The 23,965-nt window shown below is 48.1% G+C and overlaps 1 protein-coding gene across 1 annotated transcript; it reads left to right on the top strand.

The window, feature by feature from the left end:
* Window positions 1–1,272: 1,272 nt before the first annotated feature.
* Window positions 1,273–23,860, top strand: LOC122391417 (SEC14-like protein 2). Its single transcript, XM_043385308.1, has 11 exons — window positions 1,273–1,521; window positions 4,412–4,487; window positions 5,185–5,228; window positions 15,387–15,507; window positions 17,668–17,746; window positions 17,951–18,081; window positions 18,737–18,817; window positions 19,604–19,797; window positions 20,062–20,210; window positions 20,562–20,710; window positions 21,985–23,860. Exons 1-11 carry the CDS (start codon window positions 1,468–1,470, stop codon window positions 22,056–22,058), a joined length of 1,152 nt encoding a protein of 383 aa, XP_043241243.1. The 5' UTR covers window positions 1,273–1,467; the 3' UTR covers window positions 22,059–23,860.
* The last annotated feature ends 105 nt before the right edge of the window (window positions 23,861–23,965 follow it).

The raw sequence follows: 23,965 nt of genomic DNA, 5'->3' as shown, positions 1-23,965 counted from the left end.
CACCAGGTCACTTTGAATGACCCAACCTCAAGTCACTTTTTTGCAACTTTGTCACCGTGCCAGAGCTACAGTAGATGTCGGAGGCCTTTGAAAGTCGCAGGATGTTATTAGGTCATTAGTAGCTACAATTTGTGTATCTCGGAATTTTGATATCGGTGACCTAAGGTCAGGTCAATTTCGCGACCTCCCCATTATAAGTCAATGGGGGAAAAATCAACTCCCTGTTTTTACCACTAAAACGGGTCGGAATGGCCCCATATACCATACATGACTTCATATACGATCAACCTTCACTACCTTGAGGTCTGTTTTGCTGTTGGGCAGCTGTGAGGTCATGTGACGTCATCAAAGGTCACCAAAGGTTTTTGGCCAATAACTCCGTACAGGAACAAGATACAGACGCGTGGATGGTCTCATTGTGTTCAGCTCGTCAAGACGCATCGAATGATATACATGATGACCTCGAGGTCACGTGACCTGAGGTCAACCTTTGACCTTGACCTTTCGAGGTCAACATATATATCATTCGATGTGGATTGACGAGAGGATCACGATGATGCCCTTAGTTTGTTCCTATCTTGACTAATTCGAAAGTTATTCGAGAAAAAACTCTCTCCATATCTAGCGCCGCCATTTTGACTTTTTCGACCCCTGTGACGTCATCTTTGACCTGACCTGAAAATGACCTTAGTAAAAATTGTAGATCTTGACCGTGCGTATCCGATGCCGTTTACCGCTTGTCGCTATCTTGCTTCGTTCTCGAGATCTCAGGGGGGGGGGCGGTCATCCGCCCCCCCCCCGTCGGTACTAAGTTGGCGCAGACCCCCGTCGGTGCGCGGGTTAAGTTTCAACTCTGGCTGCGTGGCTCAGAAGTGGAGGAAGCAGAAGAACAGAAACGTCGGCGCTGTAGTTCTGTGAAATTCAGAATTTCGGGAAACTGGCCGGGAAATCGGCCTTCCAATCTTCATGGCGTTCTACCTACTCGATCAACCTAAGTCTGAGGCCTCAGACTCCTGTTCTGCATGGGAAGCCCGCCGTGCTGACTGACACGCTGACCAGTCCATTCAGTTTGCATCACTGCCGGTGTCATGGCACCCACATTCACGTGATTCACCCGACAGCTCAGCTCTTGTGTCTTATCAACATTGTCCCCTCCCTAATCGAAGGTGTGATACCTAAAAACTCCTCTTTCTCTTCCCTCTCACCCCACTTTCGATCCCTCTCTCCACCTCCCGTTAGTACGCGTGTCGGCCGGCGGCCCGGCGGCACAGTATCGCGTCGTCCGGCAGGGGGCAGCGGCGGCGGCCGTCGAAGGTAGCACGGCTGGGCGGGCGGCGGATCCCAGGCAGCCCAGTCCAAGCCCAGTCAGTGAGCGCGCGGCGGTGGTACAGTCGGGAGGCGGGCCGATCCACGCGCCGCGAGCAGTGATATCTGTGCCAGTGGGACGCGCCGCACGCAGACGCAGCCATGACGGACCGTATGAAGACGCTCTCAGCGCAGCAGCGGGCCAAGTTTGAGGAGGTGAGGTGGGGTGATCGCCGGGAACGGGACACGGGCACCAACTGTAGGGGAGGGGCAGTCGGTGACCAGTGTGACCCGCGGGAGGAGAAGTAGAAATGATTAAGTACCCATAGCTAAAAGTTTAAACCCATTTTTGTCACGCTAATAAGCGATATGTGCTTTGGATAGACGGGTACTCAGGGGACACTCGACATAATTTTCGTTCGTAACTACTCCTTTATAGAACGAGATGTCGTTAATCCGCGTGACCGAACAAGCGGACTGACCGACCGTGGTACCTACCTACTTCACGCCCTATTTATGCAGGTAATAATTAATAAATGCCATTTTAATTTCAATCATTCCTGCTCAATGAACTGAAACCAACTATACCTCTTGAAATCTTACACATTCTCTAATTTCAATCTCAACTATAACAGCTCAAATTACTGAAGGACTGACATCGACGTTGCTTTGCCTGTATTCACATTTAAAACCACCATCCCCCATTCCCTCCGCATCTTTTAAAAACTCGACCGTAGCCGATGCTGTCAGATTTGGATCCTATTTTACCGAAATGAAGGTGCGTGTTTACGACGCAGTCCCGTTCGCACATTTAACCGATTCTCCACGGATCGAGCACCGCGGCGCCGTGCAGCGTGCACCGTGTACCTACCTGCGGTGGCTGCGGAACAACACAGCGCCTGCAGGGCTCAGTACCTGACCGTGACCTTGCCCGGTGGACAGCAGCGTACGCGGCGGGTTACGCACGCACGCAAGCAATATTTACCGCAGTGGATCCCCTGTCAGTGCAGCTGGATTTCTACATAACCCAACGCGTGAAAACAATCTAGCGAGGCGAGGACGGCTTGTGGTCTCCGGCGGCCGAATAATAAACCGAAGTTGTCAGCAAGTACGGGCTACATTGGCCGGATCCTCGCTTATCGAGACTGCGGGCGTTCGATCGCTCCTTACGCCCACCTTTCTCGACTCCTATGGGTCATAAAAGCGATCCAAGGCAAGCTGTAAGCGACGAGCAAAAGGTCGTAAAATCATTTATAAAATAACGTGCGCATTTCAAAGGTGTCAAATGTCAGGTCATCATAAGCGATAGCCTATAAGAGATTATTTTCCCATCAGTTGACCGTAATTAGACAAATTTGCTCAGAACGTATGAACGGCACATCACGAACACCATGTAAATACCATTTGCTTTTTTACTATCTTTCGCTGACAGGTTCTCAAGGCACATGTTTGGCCTGGTCAAACATGTCATTTAGGTCACCATAGCCTGAAGATAATGAAAAATAGGCTTTTTATTGGAAACGTTTAATCGGATGCTTATTTTCTGCGGAGACAATTCCATTCTTGTCCCGTGGTTTCACTCTCGTATTCGGTCGAGCATGAGAAGTGAAATGCAGAGCATAACGTTATGTCGTTGAGTTACGTTTTAAGTAGGTATATTTCAACACCTGTCGTATCTGTCTTACAATCTATTTGGAACAATAAACAGACGTCCTATTTGACAATCTGGGCCTCATCACGATCGGCATTTTGTGAAGAAGTTCGCCCCGATTATGAGATACCTACCTTCCGAGTACCTACATACGATTACAGCTACACTACCGTGACACTGCCTGTCGGTATCTCGCTATCTTTATGCGTCTATGTAGGCAACGAGAGGCAGAGGCCTTGTCAGGTCGAGAGACGCTATCGATGCTATCAGTTCGATGGTTTTTTAGCTGGCGCCTCGCCTCTCGGTCCTCACATCAACACAACTACGTCGTGTAGCAACATATTGCTCTGGGAGGGGGGGGGGAAGGGCCAAGGCGCCTTATCAGGACCCAATTTGTAACATACGCTTGCAAGAGTGCGTTAAAAGAAATCAATACCCGTCCACCAGTTCCCGCTGCGGATACAAACCTTACACTGCAGGATCACGGGGATACACTGTATGAGATGTGTGTATAAACGTGTTTGTTGGGCCTCACAACGCTCCCACAGAGTAAAAACACCTAATTAGTGCCACCCTGAATACCGGCCGGCTCTTAGTCGTGGACTGGAACAGACCAGACGCCTTGGGTCAGGCCCATTACGTTCCCCGAGTCTCACGATTTAATTGAACAACTGTGCTGCGGTATTTCCGTCACCCGTCTGAATGCAGTGGGACCTTGGATTATGTCGCAACATGACACTTGAGTCAGAAACGATCGGTACTTAAGTATTTCTTCGGTCGAACAGTAAATATATTATTTACTTACGTACGTTTACATACGCTTTTCACGCATATTTTCCATGGCGCATTCATGCCCATTCACACATCACACCCCCGCTAGTCTGTCATTCAAGATCGCCACGATAGGTGCACGCAGCGTGGACGCTCCACCGAAGCACGCGGCGACAAAAACCCGTCTGGCCCGGTTTGCGGTTTGCGCGTGTTTCGCGAAATGTGGCACTTTCTCTGCGGGCCCGGTAACCTGGTGTCGCTGGGACGAGTGCGACCGCTCGCTCCGCACGTTGTCGGCGGGATCGGGGCGGCTGGCGGGCCGCGAACCCGGCACTCGTCGGGGCGTCCGTATAACGGTGCTGTGCGAGGTGTGACGTCAGCGTGATCAACGAGGTTATTGTCTCTTGATAGATGTCACTTTCAGCTTCAAAAGTACCTAACTGGATGCCGAACAAAAATGACGATAAATGTGCCGCCCTTAGGCCAAGACAAATAGTAGGTATATTTAATACCATAGACATACCATAGATCATAAGTAAAATAAATTCATATTATCTATGCTAATACAATTCTGATTTCGTGCCTATTTTTTCTAATTCTTATGCAAGATTGCTTATAGATGTCGATCTGTGTTTGTGATCTGTGCAATGTCTTTTCCTTACCTGTGCTTATTCGCCGTTTCAGTTCAAAAAGGCTGTATCAGACGTGAGCTGCTGCACACACTACAATCGGGACATCGACCTTCTCTCCTGGCTGATCGGTAAGTAAAACAGCCAGACAACGCCAGTCCTCTATACCGGCCTCTGGACGATACGAACATCGGGGAACATGTAATCGCGTTCATGGTTCAATCGGCCTGGACGTATGCCTGAGTATTGTCTGTCAATCTGGCGAACAAACGCAATTTATCGTTCTTTTCAGAGGCGGTGATGTTCCATAGCAAATCACATTTGAATTAAAATGTCGATGAACCAGCAATGAATTTAGGCTTTAAACGGTACCTGCTACCTTACGGATTGACGTTAGCATATTTTCTTCGTATGAGCTGTTAAATTTTTTTAGCTTAAGCCACAACAATTCAATGAAACATAATGCCTGTTTTTCATCGGTGCCTACAATATTTTGCGGAATATCAAAAATGCAGTAGGTTGACGTCTTCCAACGATAGCAATTGATCTGGAAGTTAAAACAGTAAGTAAATCAGATTCATTCATATCAAATACGACACAACGACGCGACCGACGGGCCGTCACGAAATCGCTTTATTCGCCACAACATACGGAGAGGTATTGCTACCTATCCTCAATCCTCATACACGCATTAATTATTCGAGCATGCTAATTATTCCTTACGTGGTGACCCAGAGTTGAAATTTGTTTAGTAAAACAGCATCAAATACCTTTTTTCTTAAAATGAGCTGTAGCCCTATCGCAGCTTGACAGCTCTGTCTGTTTCAGCGCGAAATTATGACGTGGATGTTGCAGCTGATATGATGCGAAAGGTAAGTTACCGCTTGTGAGTTTCGCGATCAAAGGGATCGTCTGTCCGTTTACCTGTCGTATGTGCATACATAAATAATAACTTCGCATAAATGAAGTGCACCATGCTATATTGATGGTTCGACTCGTACACGATCGCCGTCTATTACCAGCATCTATTCTGAAAGTGGCCAACATCTCAAGGGGCACAATTAAAGGCTAAAAACTTTGTTAGAATAAAAATATCAATATACTAAAATAGTTACTAAAATAGCTAAAAATGTTTTATTTCAGCTTAAACGTTACAGTATACCGAAACTGTCCCATTTTTTAAGCTTGACATTTCCCTCCCTACGATATCCATAATGCTTCCTCATAATCAGGCATCATAGGTACCTACCTATCTACATTCCATGTATGTACATTTCATATATCTTATACAATGCACATTGCACACTATCCCGAAAACTAAGTGCGCAAGTACGCTGTGGCCTGTGCGTTGCATGCACATATATTGTATAATTCACAGTACATATATCGTATATTGCGCGGTGGTATACGGTGATACAGTGCGTAATATCGGGGAAATTAGATACGGTTCATCTGCACCAGAGCGTAAACATATGTAGGGGCCGCAGGCGACGGTGTCTTGGTCCTCAGATAACAAAACAAGCCATGGATCCTGATAGCATGACCAGAAACGTCTGTAAGACCAAGAGATAAGGAATTAAACAATTACCAGCACTGAGCACAATCCAAAGACACTCGCATAGATAGGTAAAAACTCGAAGATGCAATTACGCAACGAGGCATCGACTAGTTTGGTAGATGTTTTATCGTGACCACTGGGCATATCGAGGTTCATTCTGTCGTGCTCAAGGTTGGTTTCAGCATTTACTCAATGGGCTTAATTCACAAACGAAACAACTGTTACGTATATCAGCGAGTGTCACACAAAATGCCGATTTTTAAATTTTATTACACCCGTCTCGAGAGAAATACCCACCCATCAAGCTGGATTTCGCAGCGATCAGTGTACGGAATGACGTAATCTGTGGCCATAACTTGATATGCAGCGGCTCGTCGGATGTCTTCCCAAGGATCTACAATGAGCCGAGTTCTAAAAAATCCTAGCGTTACGATAAACATTGCTTCTATTTTCTAACATGAATATCAATGGACACAACACTCCCAATCGGCGTGAGTGCAACATTCATCCCTTCTGCATCGTGCTTGGAGGCTCATGAGCTCCAGTCTGGCCCGTGGCCGTCAAGGCAATCTGGTGTTACGCAGCGGTGGCGGTCAGGCAGGTTTGGCCTGTGCACAGCGACGGATCTCAACGAGTAATTAAAGAGTCTGAGAGACAAGAATACCATGGCTGCAATAACCTGTCTGCGAGCCGGCTAAAGGATTCAGTGTCCAGTTGATGCGACGTATATGACCCGGTAACAAACAGGACCATGTTGCACACAATTCTCACATTGGCACATGACACATACCTATAGCGTGACATTGGGGCTTGTGACTTATCGTCTTCTCGATAAGAAAAGAAAACGTTCAAGAAGGTAACCAAATACGTACATTGTGACTAGGGCGATGGAGCCTTCGATGGATTCGAGACAATGACTATGGAATTCGAGGAGATGTCTATACCGTATTATTCCTATAATGCCGGTTCGAACACCCGAAAGCTTTGACTTCTGCAGAGACTGAGGTCTCTGAAGATATGTAGGCATACGATGTGTAAAGCTCTAAGCTCTAATTTAGTTTTTTTACCGTTTTCTGTAAGTTTCCTGATCCTCAATTAAAATGTTGCATCAGAAAATGAGCGCAGGTTGAATAAATATAGTACCTATGGACTATGGAAAGTTGTAAAAACAATTCAAGGGCACATTAAAATAACTCCCCGTTTAGGGCATTGCGCTATTACCTGTGCGATTTATCAGCTAAAAGCGCTAAACATTGTACTATTTTCGTGTCACATCGCATGATGTTGTTATGAGTCTGCGACATTAAATTTTTCCACATTAGCTATTTAATGCTTACCTTTTTAGATCTAAGGCACCTTAATACGGTCAACATTACCTTCTTTAGGTCCAAGTTGACCGTCCAAATGTCTTGCAACTCGAGACAGAGCCCACTGGGCCTCGCCATGCATTGGGGGTGGCGAGGAGGTACTATGAGCGACCAGCGATCGACCATGACGCTTCCTGGTACATATCGTGATCCAACAAGGAAAGTGCATGGCAGTTCCGTGAAAGGATGACATATAAGTGCACCTGTCCTACAGTACGAGTAGAGGTGCAGTTTTCAACCAATTACATAACCCACACATAGAGTTAAAATGCTCTTCTTTCTCCATCATTGTATTCAACGATACCGGTCAGTACGGATCAAACAGAGCCAACCGAGGGATGGTGACCATGGTTGGCACTGCAGTTATGGCGTCAGAGGTGACCCAATTAGGGCGCTGGCCGGACGCTGAAGGCATACCACGGGTCCTGGGGTCTGAGTTGACATCTGTTCGGCTACCAGACCTATACAGTGGCGGCCCAGCACACTGCAGGCATGCTGGTCTGGAAACCGTGTACTGTTTATCTCACGGGAATACATCCCGGTCCAGAAGGCGACTCTACGGGATGGTGGTATATCAACAATGAACGAGCAAAAACTAAACACGCCGCATGAGAAAACGTCATCATTGCTAATATAGATTCATACATCGGTTTAGTAGGACATCGGTTGTCAAGCGTTATATAGGGGAAGTTGGGGGAACGCCGAAGACTTTTTTCTGACGCCCGTAGCACGCAAGGTAGACAACATAAGCTTTTCTTGTTGGCGTCATTCGAGAGGCCAGTCTTTTGCCTTTCAAACAAACCAGGCGCATTTGATGAATTCGCATACCGTTAAGCGCACAAACTAAAAATATCAAAGAAGTGACTTTTTCGGCGTTGCCCCGGACTGCGGGGAAAGCCGAAAATGGGAGAAATAATCTACGGGGAATGCCGACATTGATATTTTGCCATTTTATCTCAAACTTTATCCAGAATTCATCAAAGCTGACACGCGTTTTAAGAGCTTGAGGACGCGGTGCACACTGGAAGTTATAATTATGTGATATAATAAGAAAATGCCAGGTAAATCATTCCTTATAGGTAACAGGCCGTTGTGTCGGTTGAAAGTGTAATTTGTGTGACTAAAAATACGCGTTGCTATTCTACAGCAGTAAAGTCCACGTAGCGTGCTTTTAACACGTGCGTAATCGCACGTTTTCGGCATTACCCCAGCCAGCCATACTTTCATTTGCAGGCCCATAACTTTTCAACGTGCTGTATAAATTTCAAATAGGCAGCACACTTATGCAAAGACATGCTTAAGATTACTTGACCGAATTGGCTAGACAAACGGTAGCATAATGAGCAAGAAATGCAGCTTCAAAGGCGCATGTAGTACAAGGGAAACGTACCTTGAAAACGCTCTTGGCGCCCTCACAGTCGAAGTATTCCGAATGACGACTCGTAACAAACATGCGATAATTGTAGTCACTTAAGCTTCAGAGCATCACTGACAGGTGGCATCCATGTGTTACGGTTTTCGAAATATCTCGAATTTCGGCTTTGCCCCAACTCCGGCATTGCCCCAACTTCCCCTAATTTTTATTTGTAAATATTAAAGCGGCACAGCGCAACATGTGGCGAAAGTAGTTATTCTCGATTGACGTCCAAAAGAAAGTGCTGCTAAGTGCTCGGTGTAATTGATTATTAAAATTAATCCTTCACATTGTGCAGTGTCACCATAGGGCAGGATTGTCGCGTTTCTCATGCTTTATGTTTCTATGGGTATTTGGAACTTGGAAGGTCGGTATATACCCTGGGTATAGGCTGCCTTGGCTCTCGATGGTATATACCTACGGCCTTCATGGTTTCTAGCCGCGGCTGGCGCATTAGTTACGTTGTCTCCGGTGGAGATCTCACCGCGTTTCGCTGGTCTGGTCACCTGGAGTGTGTCGTGTGAGAGATTCGCCCTCTGAATGCCGCCACGGACGACGTAACGGCTCAACGAGCTGAGCCGTATTGCATGAACGACGCGAGTTTCTATTTAGGACCGGTCCGGACCGTCCGACGTCCCACGTCTCTCGGTGCTCGGAGGCTGAGCAGCCGGTCAGGTGTGCAAGTGAATGAGTGAGTTAGTGAGTGAGTGAGTGGGTGAGAGAGTGAGAGAGTGAGTGAGGGAGAGTGGATTCGGGAGTGAGTGAGTAAGTGAGTTAGTTAGTGAGTGGGTGAGTCAGCCAATACTCAGCCAGGAGTGACTGAGAAACCGAAATGGAGTAAATGCGTAAGTGAGGGGTGAAACTACTAGTCTATCGATTGATTGAAATATCGAGGAAGACAATAACTTAGTGCAGTGAGTGAATCAATCAATCAATGAGCTGCTTGAGTTGGAGGTCCGCGTCCGGGTCGGTCGCTGCGCACTGTGCAGTGTGCACTGCAGCCGCGCATCAGGGCAGAATGACGTTGCAGTTTTTACTAATTATCCGCGGTAGTTGGAACTCATACATACGAGCGGGTTGGTTCAACGGATCGTAAATGGCAACCAACGGGGCATCGTCCCGCCATTAAGTCATGTTTGGAGATGCAAATTATTTCGGCGACATGGGCTCCGCTCCAGATACCATGCTCGTATAATGTCTTTAAAGAAGTGCACGCTTCATTAACATGCATTGTTTGAATGTTTGTCAAACAAACTAGATTTATCGTTTCAACCAAAAATATCGCTGCCCCCGCTGAGAATGTTTGCCGGTCGGTGAATATTGCGTCACGCTGCAATACCAGCTGTGGCTGACGGTCTCCCATGACCGTGCAGAATTCGGTGGCCATGCGGCGTCCGTTTCACCAGCCGCGGCTCTGATCCGCACCCACTGCCGTCTGTGAGCTCAGTCGGCAGCCGACTTTGTGACAGCCGCGCCTATCGCTGCGCCAGAGCCGACCCGACCGGCGCACACCCCGCAGATATCCGGGAGCGGTCCACGTGCACCCACGGTACATAGAATACTAGGTAACACCGGTTTGTCCGCTCAACACAGGGTCAATGGTGACCACTTTCTTCAGCTGACGTCTGTGACCTTGAGCTGACCTAGGACGATAAACAGCTGACAATTTAAGCTATTTGGAACTCACTTGACAGCTGAAGAGCGTGATTTAAATTATAAATATTTGTCAGACACTGACAAAAGATATTATTCACCAGTCATTTTTTAAGCACATTCTGTCATAAATTAGCTGACTCCCTCTGGTCTTCCACACGGCAGAAAATGCAAGTGCAAATTCTGTCATCTTCAAGTGAACCAAACGCCTATGATACACATGATCGTTTCTCTCAGAGCACAACGAAAACTGCGAGAAAACAAGAGAGAGTCGGACTCTACAAATGGATGAATTTGGAAGAAAAATAGCTGTATTTTTTCCTGTGGAAATGTTGACTTTGAAAACATTGGCCATCAACTTTAAAATTGCCCCCAAATATGAAAATGTGTGAATTGACAAAACAGGCAATCTTGCTGTTTTTGCCCAAGTTTGTTCATGATTTAGAGAGATTCGATGCGAAAATGCACTGATAAATACTTTTGAAAGCGAGGTCTCGATCCGTGTATTAATTTTGATTTTTAATTTAACGCAAGTCCCACTTTTTCTTCCAAGAAAATATTTTTGTCAATTTTTCACTAATTCTTTTATGCGTCATTGCTTTAAAAATAAAGTGAGTCGGACCGTAATTCTTTCAAAATGACTGATCGTGCTCAATATCTATCGGAATATATCAACAGATCCGTCAGACTCATTGGCTAAATATGTTTAAATTGCATTTTTCTTACTTTCTGCAGATTTTGCTGCAAAATTTTACTGTAGTTTTAGCTGCGTTTCCTGCAGATTGTGTTCACAGACCAATGGGAGACAAGTATTTCTTCATCAACAGGTTTATTCGCCACCAATTGGTCTAGCGGGTGTTTTTCGTGTGCGCAGCTTATGTCACAACTGCGTAAGAACACGTTCACTATAAATCATTATGGATATTTCTTTTCAGAATATCAAATTAATATCAATATCAAAGGTCAATGTGTTTCGTTAGATTTGTGGCGGCGGGATTATCGTCATTAACTAATTACTTGATATCAGATTTTAATGGGGAGTGGTGTAATTCCCGCACGACTGTTGACTTTCATTGTAATTGCTTGAGCTGGTTCCTGGGCCGCCTCAGATAGCAGGATGATGTGTCAAGTATCAGCTTGACAGGAAGGTGGGTAGGTACCCAGACACTGAAATTTCTGTGTAATTTGCGCCAAAAATTAGGTACCTATTTGTGCAAAAATTAAGCCCTTTTTATATAAAGCACATGTGCACATCTATCGATCAAGGCTATATCAAGGCTATGGCGTCCGCCGCCATGCGCCGAATTAGGCGCATGCGAAGATACCTACGCCGGACATGCGCTGAAATTTTCGGCGCAATCCCGCCACTATGCCGGACATATTAGGCATAACGTGTATTATTTCCAGTCTGGTACAAAACAAAAATCAAACCTTACCTAACCCCATGTTGCATTTTCATATGAACTGTAGATCAGATATTTTTTTGAACAAATACCCGTCTTTCATCCTTTCAGCATACCTACAACCTACTAAACAGCCTTGGTTTCAACCTAGCATTCATTCTTTATCTGCACATACATATTGATATATGTGGTATGTTTTGTTCAGTAGGTTATATGTAGTAGGTCAGCCGTCAGGTGCCTATATGCTATCATTTGTCATGCTTTGATTTCAGATGGTGTCTTGTGGGCTTTATAGTGGGCTTTGTGGCCCTCGTGCAAGGGTTAAGTGTTGATGCACATAATGCAATGTGTTTTTTTTTCCATGGGCGCAGGAACCTCACGTAAAGTTTGGGGGGGCAGAAAACTTTAATGTCACTTTGTGGGAACCCTAATACCCCTATGAACAAATTCTTTGCAGTTTCGTGCTCATCTCACCTTGCCGAACCATTTCTTGCTCTTAGTTTTGAATTTAAATGAAAAATAAATATTTTACTTTAAAAATTAGCATAGCTGAAAAGTGGGGGCATGCCCCCCTCCGCTCCTACGCCTATGGTTTTTCTTAATGGTACAAATCATCCACATTCATATGTGAAGGGTAGGTAGCTACCTACAGAACCAAATCAATGCCTCAATTGCTCATTGTTTTCTTACAATAAGTCCCTCCTCTGCCAATCGCACTAAAGTATCTACTGTCACAATGCAGTGTGCATCATGATTTCTCAACTCTATGCTTACAATATATTTCCATTTGTCAATCACATATTGTTTTTTTTTTACAGGCTTTCCGGTTATGACTGAGGCCGGCATCTCACCTGTCCTGGCTACGCCAAATCACTGCGGATGCCGGATGCCGAGGACCGGAGAGCCAACCGCTTTGAGGCGTGAGCTCTGTGGCGTGGCTCGAGTGACGGCTACGGCGCCGTCGACCTGGTTGAATAGCTGGGGCCTGGACGAGGGTGCCCTTAGTACGGTGGCCAATCGGTTACGTCCGAGGCCCGAGGGGCGCTCGAACACGCTGCCGTCGCGTGGCTGCCGGCGGCCGCTCCCTCGCACGTGAATCTTCTGGAGCGAGGACTGCGAGAGGCGGCCGCATCATCACCTGTGTCCGCGCTCAACACCGTGCCACGCACTAATGGCGGAAGCCCGACTTTCTCCGATGGAGGAGAGAAGCTGGACGCTGGCTGCCAGGCTGCTGGGGAGGGCGCTGGCTCTGCCATAAGGGGACCCCCTGCGCGCGACCGCCAAGGCCTCGGCACCGGCGCGCCTGTCTTCGGTACGAGGCTGGAGATTGCGAGGCCGCCAGGCCTGGGCGAGAGCGAGAATCCCACCGTGTCAACAGACGGCTGGCGTCACCTTCCGGTTGGACGTGTGCCCGATCCGGGCTGGGGCCACGGCGGCGGAAAGGGAAATCGTGGCTACGCTGCACCTCGCGTTCCTGCCCCTGTGTGCTGTCCGGCTTTGGACGGACGGATCTGCGGAGGGCGGAGTCTTCAGGTGCTGGGCGGGAGCCGTGCTGGTCTGGCTGTATTTGTATTTGTATTTGTATTTACATTTAAGAGCGATCCGCATACAAAGTGCGTGGCGATTACTGCTCAGAATCCGTATCCGCGGCTGCTAATCTAATCGTTCAAAACATTTGCACATTCACTCACGTCAAAACAAGGACAAGGCTGGACGAAGAGGCCGAGGAACTGCGGGCCCCGGCCGGAGAGCTGTGCTTTAGCTACCGCGCGGAGATGGTGGCGCTGGTGACCGGTCCGGAGACCCTACTCGGAAGAGACAGAGACCAGGACCTGCGTTCCGTACCTATCTGCTAACTGTGCGGTGGTGCTGGTGTAGTGCAGCATTTTTGGATGGATAGCTACATTTCACGATTAAAGGGACCCTCCCACCTTCAAAAAAGTTAATGAATTGGCACGAAAGTGATGTCGCTCGGTTCAGAAAGAGCGAAAACGAATATCTACCAAATTTCATCGAAAAATATTCACCGGTTTTCAAGATATTAGACTTTTACTTTTGTTTACTTTTTGGGATCTCCGCTGTTCCTAGCGACTTTATTTGAAAGTGCGGCATTTGTTGCGCGCAAAGCAGCTTATACCACCGCGTGCTACCAAACGTTTTAGTAAAAGATTTAAAAATCGTTAGATCTCCGCTGACGTCACAAATTCTAAGGGGGCATACCAATGCACTAGCCCCTTAGAATCCGAAAACTGCAAGTTTGAAATTCCATATCTCCGAATTAAAGCATTTGTCGATGTTGTGAGTGCCCAAACCGGTATTTGCAGGCCATGGCCACCAATTTGGCTATCTCAACTCAAAACTAATGTTAAGGTGGGAGTGTCCCTTTAAATAGCTGTTACGTTTCAGTGCAGGTGGCGTGACGAACAATGTGGTAGTTATCTGTTGGCCACTTCTGCGGCCGCTGCTATTTCCTACTCGAAGGCGGGCGCGCTGTTTGGGTGGGCCGCCAGGATGTTCCTCCCATTATGTGTCGACGACAAAGCGAGTATATTCGTGTTCTTTTAATGCACAGAGGTCTGTTGTATATTTGAAGTTTTATCTTAAGTTGACGATTGCGAAGGGCAGATTCATCTTCTCTCTTTCATTTGTGTTGCCACTTTATCGTTCATGTTTGTTATAAGTGTCCATGCGGCTTGGTTGTCATCTTTATTCCTGATGTATTTTATTTTACGAACATGCTGGTGATCAATGCAATACACTTTTGGTTAATAATACTGCTTTAGCTCTGATCCTTTGTGGTATGTCTTGACTGTACTACTGCGATAGCGATTTTTCCTCACCAAAATATGCAGGCAACCAATGTAAATGCTGCCAAAAGTTTGTCATTACGTGATGTATCTAAGAAACATCGAGTTCCTGAGCGTGGTCGTGTACTACGTAACCGGAAACTCAATAGGACGCAGAATTCTGTGAAGCAAAACTACAGGAGTGAGGCTGGCCACGCCTAAATCAAGTGAGATATGTCTAGCCTTTCTTCAGCCGCCAAGGCTTCGATAGACTATCCCCGGGTTCGGTGTCTCTCGAACTACGAAGATTCAACGTCGTCCGGCCAATCCTGGTTAAGGTCAGCGGGGATTTAGCTGTGGTTATGGAACAGGATTGGCCGTCCGAGAGACTCCGAACCTGGGGTATGTTGCAGCACAGGACAGCTATGTCGACAGAATGTCGTCGCAAGCTGCACCACTAGACGAGAACAAATAAAACCGTCCCGTCCTAGGCTGACTAGGCTTAGCTAGGTGGCAGCACAGTCGCGCCGGCAGGGGGCAGTGCCACAACCAGCCGACTGATATTTTCGTGTGACGTCAGAACCGGTGCCTCCCTGCGTGCACCGAGACAAGGTCAAACAGTGGCTGGATGGACCCGAGGCCTGCGCCTGCGCCCGCGGGGGACTGGTGTGGTGGCCAGCGCTGCTGCCAGCTATTCCAAACCACAACTGACACGGCCAGTGTTTGTGTGAATGTTTCTGACATCTCACATCACCGAATACATGATGTGGCACGCACCGCACACCCGCCCACCTCGTCACGTTGATGACCTCCTGACTCCACCATGACGTGTGTGCCGTCCGTTCACAGTCGATGGCCTGGCGCGAGCGGCACCGGGTCAACCAGCTGCTAGAAGAGTGGCAGCCGCCGGCCGTGCTCAAGGACTTCTTCCCCCGCGGCTACCACGGCATGACAAAAACAGGAATGCCCCGTGAGTGACTGTCGGTTAGTGACTTTCAGTCGCTGACTGTCCGGTCTCAGTCAGTGACTTTCAGTCGGCTACTGCCTGTTTCAGTCAGTGACAGTCTGTCAGTGACTTTCAGTCGCTGACTGCCCGGTCTCAGTGACTTTCAGTGGCTGCTGCCTGTTTTAGTCAATGACAGTCTGTCAGTGACTTTCAGTCGTTGAATGCCCGGTCCCAGGGGCAGTGACTTTCATTCGGCTACAGTCCGGTTTCACACGGTTCGTCGGAAGGTCATCTCAGGCTCAAAAGAAACGATAGGTATATACCATTCGAAAGCTGACGGTGAGCTGAATCCAAAAATGTAATTTTTATCAAAATCGATCGATGGCCTTTTTTGAAAATTGCGTTTTTGTAAAAACTTAATAACCTTTTATTCAACGGGCTGTCCCGGACATTCTTGAAAACATAAACATGTATTTTTGAGTTCCAGTGAAAGCTGAACGCCAAAAGAACAATATTTAGCGAAGCAATATTTCCAAACATTAATATGCGTCTCCCACAGCCGACAATAAGGCGCAATCACACAGCTCAGTGTCACGATGGACCAAAGTCAGCCACACAGAAGCGTGAAATGACCCTTATCGACTCGCAGGCCCGGCGCTCTCGGCCCGCCTGACCGGCCACGGAAAGAACGTTCGGCTCTCGTTCTACTAAACAAATATCAAATTTGTCAGTTTGACTGTCCACATCGCTGTTAAAGTTATTCAGGATACCTGTGAAGAAAATTCATTGTTCTGTCATCTTCACATCATGCATTAATTTGCATTTGTTCATGTCTACTTTGCTCAATTGAGCTTGGTATCATGCCCATATAAGGAAAATTGGCCGCGCTGAAATGTCAGAGGTTGCACCGGCCTCAGCTCGGGTGGAGTGGGGGTGGCGCCCGGCGGGGCAGGGTAACCTTTGACCGGTCGCACGGCCGAGCAGCTGTCACCAGTACAGCCTCTGACAGTGAAACCCCGCTCACTTCCCCTGCGCGGGCACTGATCGCAGCTGGATGGAACAAAACATGCATAAGAAAAATGTAAATTAAAGCATGTTGTTAATCAAGCAGAACAATGAATTTTCTTCCCAGGTATCCTGAATAACTTTAATAGCGATGTGGACAGTTAAAGTGACAAATATGACATTTGTTTAGTAGAACGAGAGCCGAACGTTCTTTCCGTGGCCGGTCAGGCGGGCCGAGAGCGCCGGGTCTGCGAGTCGATAAGGGTCATTTCACGCTTCTGTGTGGCTGACTTTGGTCCATCGTGACACTGAGATGTGTGATTGCGCCTTATTTTCGGCTGTGGGAGACGCATATTAATGTTTGGAAATATTGCTTCGCTAAATATTGTTCTTTTGGCGTTCAGCTTTCACTGGAACTCAATAATACATGTTTATGTTTTCAAGAATGTCCGGGACAGCCCGTTGAATAAAAGGTTATTAAGTTTTTACAAAAACGCAATTTTCAAAAAAGGCCATCGATATTCGATCGATTTTGATAAAAATTACATTTTTGGATTCGGCTCTCCGTCAGCTTTCGAATGGTATATACCGTTTCTTTTGAGCCTGAGATGACCTTCCGACGAACCGTGTTCAGTCAGTGATCGTCGGTCAGTGACTTTCAGTCGGTGACTGTTCGGTTTCAGTCAGTGATCGTCGGTGGCCACAGCTCTCTTATGGGGGGGGGGGGGGGGAGGTATAGGGATAGGAGACCGGCTAGGTCTGGACCCGTGGCTTGAACGGCAGAACGAACTGAATATCGAATGAGTCTGAATGATCTAGAGACTAAAAATGCAGGATTCGAATGAATTTAGTTGTCTTTGTCCTTTGAACATTCCTGGATGGTTTTAGATGTTCCCTCTCAAACTTTCTTCGGAACAATGAAAGGGGGCGACCTGCACCGAATCCGCTGGGTATACAATATACATAGTGTTACGTCTATAAATATTGCCTTTAATGCAACATAATGATAATGCCCCACACAACGTCTCTGACTGTCGGATATTCTGTAGGACGGTAAACTGGAAGACATCATATCTCGATCGCCGGTGAATCACATCGTATCGTATTTTACTGTAAGGAGAGGCCCGGTCAGGTCAGTGCACTTATATCGTTTTGAATCATTCATCCTCTCGTTTACAGTATTTATCGGCTGCCTGGGACGGATGGACATCCGAGGCATGGTACGGTCCTGCAAGAAGACGGACTTTGTCAAATTCGCGTGAGTACTTCGTGACGTAAGCGATTAAGTTGCCTTGAATTAACTTGCCTTGCCTTGAATGCGACTTGCCTTGAATGTCTTGAACCTTCGATTAAAAATAGTTCGAAACAAAAGACGGATTTTTTGGAAAGGTGCGATATAGGCATTCGACCACGAGAACCAGGGCTCGACTGAGCTGACCTGGGCTATGTGACGTTACATCAGGTTGTGGTGTTTCGAGACGGGCGGCCACCAGCTGCTGGAGATATCGCAGAAGACGGGCGTGCCAGTCAACCAGTTCCTCATCATATTCGACCTGGAATGTCTGAGCATGGCGCAGATCGCCTACAAAGAAGGTGGGCTCTGACTGTTGACGTGGCCCGACGCTCCATGACGTCTATCTGTCTGTCGGTCTGCTTTTCTTTTCTACGTTGTGTCTACCTCATCCTTTGTCTCTGCCTGTCTACCTGACTCTCTCTCTCTCTCTCTCTCTCTCTCTCTCTCTCTCTCTCTCTCTCTCTCTCTCTCTCTCTCTCTCTCTCTCTCTCTCTCTCTCTCTCTCTCTCTCTCTCTCTCTCTCTCTCTCTCTCTCTCTCTCCCTCCCTCCCTCCCTCCCTCCCTCCCTCTCTCTCTCTCTCTCTCTCTCTCTCTCTCTCTCTCTCTCTCTCTCTCTCTCTCTCTCTCTCTCTCTCTCTCTCTTCTTTTTCGTCGACCATGTCCTTCTTGCTTTATCTTCAGTTTCTGTGTAGCTCTCTTGATGGTCTGTTTAGTACTTATCATTATTTGGATTCGATCCCAGATAAAGTGACCCGTGTTTCTTTCTGCATGACCGGCTTGTCCATGTCTATCGCAGCGCAGTGCTTGTTCACGACTAAGGAGGTCCTATCAGATAGTGCATTACTATAACGTTACCTTTTATCGTACATAACCGAACGTCGCGCCTCTCCTCTAGACACACACACTCGCACAATGTGTCTGGCGGCGTTGTGACACTGTGCCCCACTCCGACAGGCTTTGAGCTGTTCCTGGACATGACGAGACTGATGGAAGCCAACTACCCCGAGGGACTGGGCGTGTGCTACGTGATAAATGGTACGATCCGGTCAATACGTCCACTTACTCAATAAAGTGCTGTTGAAAGGGACATGTGCCGAGCGCGGCTATGCCAGTTTTGACTTCGATGCACATTTCATATCCCTCGCTGCTAATTTGTCGCCATTTGTCCGGCTTCGGGTAGAAATATTTGGCATGCGATTATCTTAGAATTGCATTTATTTGTCTGCTGGTTAGTTTTAATGTTGAAGATGAATTGCTAGGAATATATTTAACGTATTCAACAAAGTTATTAGGTCCTCTAAACCCAAGAGTTTGATACAATTGACCTTTCAACAAAAGGGTCGTCCCAACCGTCACCCAACCCACATGTTTCCAAACAATAGTCCGAACGACGTTTGGGCTAGGCTCTGAACCGAGGCCACTCTGCGGCGTTTTTCGAGCAGAACTGTCCGGTGTTTACATTTTGCCCAAACAGTTCAGGTTTTATTCTCGCAAACACTGACAGCAGCATTTTACGGCTGCTAGTTACCAGGGTGGATAAACTCAACGATTATACACCACTCTGTGGGTATAAATTGTCGAAGAAATTGCAAGACATTCTGCCCTGTCACGTTTTATTTCACGCTTTTTGCGAGCCCGATTAACACTGTGCACTTTTTGCTCGGGCCGGTAACCTCTCTATCCAAACCCTCTGTGTGATCTGTCGACCTATCGCTCTGCGACTCGTTTGTTTACTTTGGGGCGCGCTGACTGCAGTGGTCGTTTTGCGCCCGATAGCGTTACATTAGGTGCCACCTGACCGGCGCCCCGTGCCTCCGACAGCGCCGCCCGTCTTCACGGTCGCCTGGTCCATGGTGCGGCCGCTGCTGCGGGGCACCACGCAGAGCAAGATCCAGATATTCGGTCACACCGGCTGGCAGGAGCGGCTGCGCGACCTGATCGCCCCCGACCAGCTGCCCAAACACTGGGGCGGGGCGCTGGTGGGCGCAGACGGAAACCCCTACTTCTCGCCAAAGGTACGCGAGTTCAATGCGGCTGAGAACGCTGGGAGTATGATTGTAGCAATCCAATCGAGCTGTAAAATGCAACGGCTCGTCATTGTTTTCTGTAGACACAAGCAATGGCATACATTCCTGACGCTGTGAAACGTGCCACCTTTACGTGCAAGCATGCTGAAGTAACAAACCGGTAATTAATGCCAATTCTTCATCTGTCCTTCTGCAATCCTTCATCCTCGAATATTACATAACGCTCGATGCTCGCTCACTCTTTCCCGTCAGATCTGTATCGGCGGCGAGGTGCCATCCAGTTACTTCCAGGACCCTCACGAGGTGGAGAAGCTCGTGCTGCACGGCCGGCGACTGCAGGTGCGCCGAGCCGGCAAATATGAGCACCGCATCGACGTCAACCGGCCAGCCACCCAGATCACGTGAGCGCACAGGCACCCATCTGGCATCCTGGGCATAGTGAGAGCGATAGGGCCAAGCGCACAGCATTCTGGGGATAGGAAAGGCATTGAGCTGAGGACAAACAATGAGCATCTGGTAACGACCCTAGCTTGGTTCATCGGCGTCTGCCTCAAGGGCGCCTGAAACGTCTGTGAATTTTGTCCAATTTTCGAACAAAGGTGACGTGAGTGGCTGTGCCTGGAGTCGATTAGTCGATATGTAAGGAAAAGGTTTCACATCAAACAGTACCTATGCATCACTAGAATCTCAATCAACTGCATGAAATCGCAGACAATAAATTAACTCTTTTGTGGACATTGATGTGTTTTCAGATGGCGTTTCTGCACCAAGGGGTACGACATCATGTTCGGCGTGTTCAAGGAGCACAACTCGGGCCGCCACGAGGTGGTGGTTAAGGAGCGCGTCTACAGCCACCTGGTGGTCGAGGCCGGAAAACACGTCTGCCACGAGCCCGGAGTCTGTGAGTAGAGGGCAGCACCAGGCCGACTAGATGAAGGCTCTAAAACAAAACCCAACATCCCGGGTTTATATCTAAGCTCTGTTCGGTCACCAGTTACAAGTGCAGGATTGCAATACCGTACCGAGTACGCACTCTTATACCGGGTGATCATTTTTGAATGATACAAAAAGAAAGTCGCCACGTGCAAAGATAGGACGAGATATTTTGATTTCACGTGCTGGTTTACATGAGGGACATTTGGACATTTCGTTTTTTATCAACATTGTCCAAGTCCGTCCTAAGGTACGGTAAATATCATCCGTTTATAGCATACCTTTTTGGACATCTTAGTGTAACGATGCAATATCTCAGCTGGATGGCTTTGCAACACAACAAATTTTAGTTCATGGCGCATGTGCAAAGGCAATAGCACGGTTATACGGGCTTCCTGGAACCTGCAAAGGATCTTGGAGTGCACGGAGACACTAAGAATAACAAAAATTCCGAAGTGGACATTGTTGATGGAAGTGCGTTCGAGTGCACTGCTTTGGCGGACCCGGGGACGGTACGGCCTTCTAGAGAATGCTGTAACCTGTCGTTTGGCCGGCTTTGTATGACTAATTCACGCGTCTCCGACACTCTTTTCAACAAGAGTGTGCTTCTCCACGCACATCCGCGCCTGTCATTGAGTTCCCTTGCCCCAAAGCTGGTAAGCCTGCAGCTTGCGAATAAGCGAGCACGACCGCCCGTCTTACAGCCCGGACTTCTCGTGACTGTACTTGAGTGTCTGGCCTCACCTAATGACAGGTGTAGTCAGATGTGAGCCGAAGACACTTGCACATCTAATAGTGGTAGAAGGAGACTTTACCCGGAGCATGGGACGGCGATAATCAGCAGAAAATGGTCAGACAAACCCGGCATCGAGCGGAGCTCAGCTGGTCCGCGGTCGGCGAGGGGTGCATACTTTGGGCACCTCCTCTAAGCTGGCTATTGACATTAATGACTGACTGTGTGTTCCAGATAAAATGTCCCACCGTACGTGTTCGATGGGTGTGTTTGGTTTAACTATCCAGCTTAACACATGGCTGATATTAACAAATGTTTTTGTATCATTCAAAAATGATCACCCGGTATTTTATGTGCCAGCTGTTATATTCTAGTTCCGATTAAATAGTGATGTGTCAACTGTATATTCTAGTTTTGATCAAATGACTATGTGCCATTTAATCAGAACTCTTCGAAATGCCAATCCATGCGCAACTCTACTCGAAGTGACATTCCGCCCATCTTTTCAGACATCCTCGAGTTCGACAACAGCTACAGCTACTTCCACAGCAAGGACGTGCACCTGGACGTGGTGGTGGTGTGAGCCGAGTGACCTGGTCAGCAGACTCCGTTCTCCGGCCCTTCGCCGCGCGGCCGAGAGGAGCGCCCGTGCCGTCACTCTGGAAGGAGACACTGGGCTGTGCACTGTGCAGTCGGCTCGCATCTGTTTACTGGACTAAGGTCCGGGTTCAATGCACGGTCGGTCAGCGTTCGTACCCTGTCCTATGGACCGAACGGGACGCTAGGAAAGCTGGCCATCGGGTCAGCTCAGGCAGTGCGGGGGTGCCGCATACGGCTCTGCAGGGCGGCGGAAGGACGGGCGCGGGTGCTCGTTACGCCTGTGGGAATGGCCGGGGTGTACGAATACCATAACTTGCCTTTTACGTGGATAGGCAACCAGTCAGTGGCAATAGTCATAACTAGGGTGGCCCGCGGGCTCTGCAACACGAGGAAGGGTTATTTTCGACCTGTCTGTGTTGAGCTGGTCCTGTGTCGATTGGATTAGTATCAATTTCGTTGGATTCCTTTTTGATGGCCAAACATTTTGGTACGGAAAAAAGGTTCCATCGCATCGAGGTGCCCGTGTCGGGTTAACATGCGTTCTACGTTCTTCTTTGGAAGGATTCGAGAACTGATTGCAAGCTTATTGAAAGTAATCGATGAATTTCGCTAAAAATGAACTTATGGTTTGGAACATTAATGTTTCTAAGAACACTGTTGTCCATCATGCAAAATTGTTGAAGAATATTGGATGGCTTTAGTGCTCTTTCCAACGGTTATATATAATATGGTGATGGCGCACTTAGACCCAGAATCCGCGCGTCGTGGTCGGTCCGTCTAGCCCCCTTGCCACCGTTCCCTTCCCGCGTGGTCCCCGGCCTTCGAAGCGGACACCCCTGGCAATCCATCAGTTGAATGGGTTCCGGCTGTGGGCGCCGCGTCTGCCCAGAGTGCGGGCGGGCTCTGCCGCCGTCCCTCGCGCAGATCGGATGACACCGAGGGACAGGGGAGGGGCAGGCCATGGTCTTCATCCCGCTCGAGGGATGCGAACGGCACCGGACAGCCGGCGGGTAGGGGGAACGCTTCGGGGAGTGTGCTGCACGCTGCATAATGTATACCCGTTGTGTGTTAGGGTTTATCGGCTCAGGAGCTTGCAGTCAGCCGTCACGATCGGCGGGACCGGCTCGGTTGCAGCCCTCCCTGTCGGCAGAGTGCCCCGTGTCGATGATATCGATATCGATGGTGTCCGACGCCTCTCGGTACAGTAGGTCTACAAAATAAGTCCCCGCCGTATGCGGGTAACCAGTGGGCAGTTAGCGGCTGAGCGCTACTTGGGCGCTACCTGTCCGCATACGGAGAGGACTTATTTTGTAGACCTACTGTACATACAGTGTGTCAGGGGCCGGCCAGTGGCCACTGCTTTGACTGGGACCGCGCACCGGTGCCACCGGAGTTAATGTAACGTCTGTGACGTCTTCCGGTCCATAGGTGCCTATATGTAGGTGTAATGGGGAGCAGGATGGCCGTTTCGATGCATTCGTGATGGATTCACTCTTTGTTATATTATGATGCACATGACATATATTTAGTCGTTAACGGCTATACGTTGTAGAAGTTACGGCAGCACTAGACGAGTGTATGCTGCCCTAGACAAGTGTTGAGACATGCTATTCATGTGTTAGATAAATGAAGCATGCTGGATGATTTCAGCGTGTTACCAATCCAGTCCTTTTCTGGGTGTCGCTGTGGGGGCCATATGCAATCGGGCCGGGGTGTGCTTAGTACGCATAAAAAGAACTGTGTATCGTTATTGATATATGATTCAATAAATTCAACAGGACCGAATTTGCTGATTCAGCCATCGTTAAGTATTACATCATATTGACCTTAGATGTCGACCAACACTGAAACGCTGGCACTCAGGATCAGATTGAAAGTGCTGCATAATTC

The sequence above is a fragment of the Amphibalanus amphitrite genome, unplaced genomic scaffold (assembly GCF_019059575.1).
Source record: "Amphibalanus amphitrite isolate SeventyFive unplaced genomic scaffold, NRLGWU_Aamphi_draft 000436F_arrow, whole genome shotgun sequence".
In the NCBI taxonomy this organism is placed as follows: domain Eukaryota; kingdom Metazoa; phylum Arthropoda; class Thecostraca; order Balanomorpha; family Balanidae; genus Amphibalanus; species Amphibalanus amphitrite.
Note: the sequence above shows the minus strand (reverse complement) of the source record. Positions and strands in the feature narration are given on the sequence as shown.

Bases quoted from the DNA above. Each gene is read 5' to 3' on its own strand.
- LOC122391417 (XM_043385308.1), top strand. From the start codon at position 1,468: ATGACGGACCGTATGAAGACGCTCTCAGCGCAGCAGCGGGCCAAGTTT. The intron at 1,522-4,411 runs GTGAGGTGGGGT...TCGCCGTTTCAG, and splicing joins AGCGGGCCAAGTTTGAGGAG to TTCAAAAAGGCTGTATCAGA. The intron at 20,711-21,984 runs GTGAGTAGAGGG...CCATCTTTTCAG, and splicing joins CTGCCACGAGCCCGGAGTCT to ACATCCTCGAGTTCGACAAC.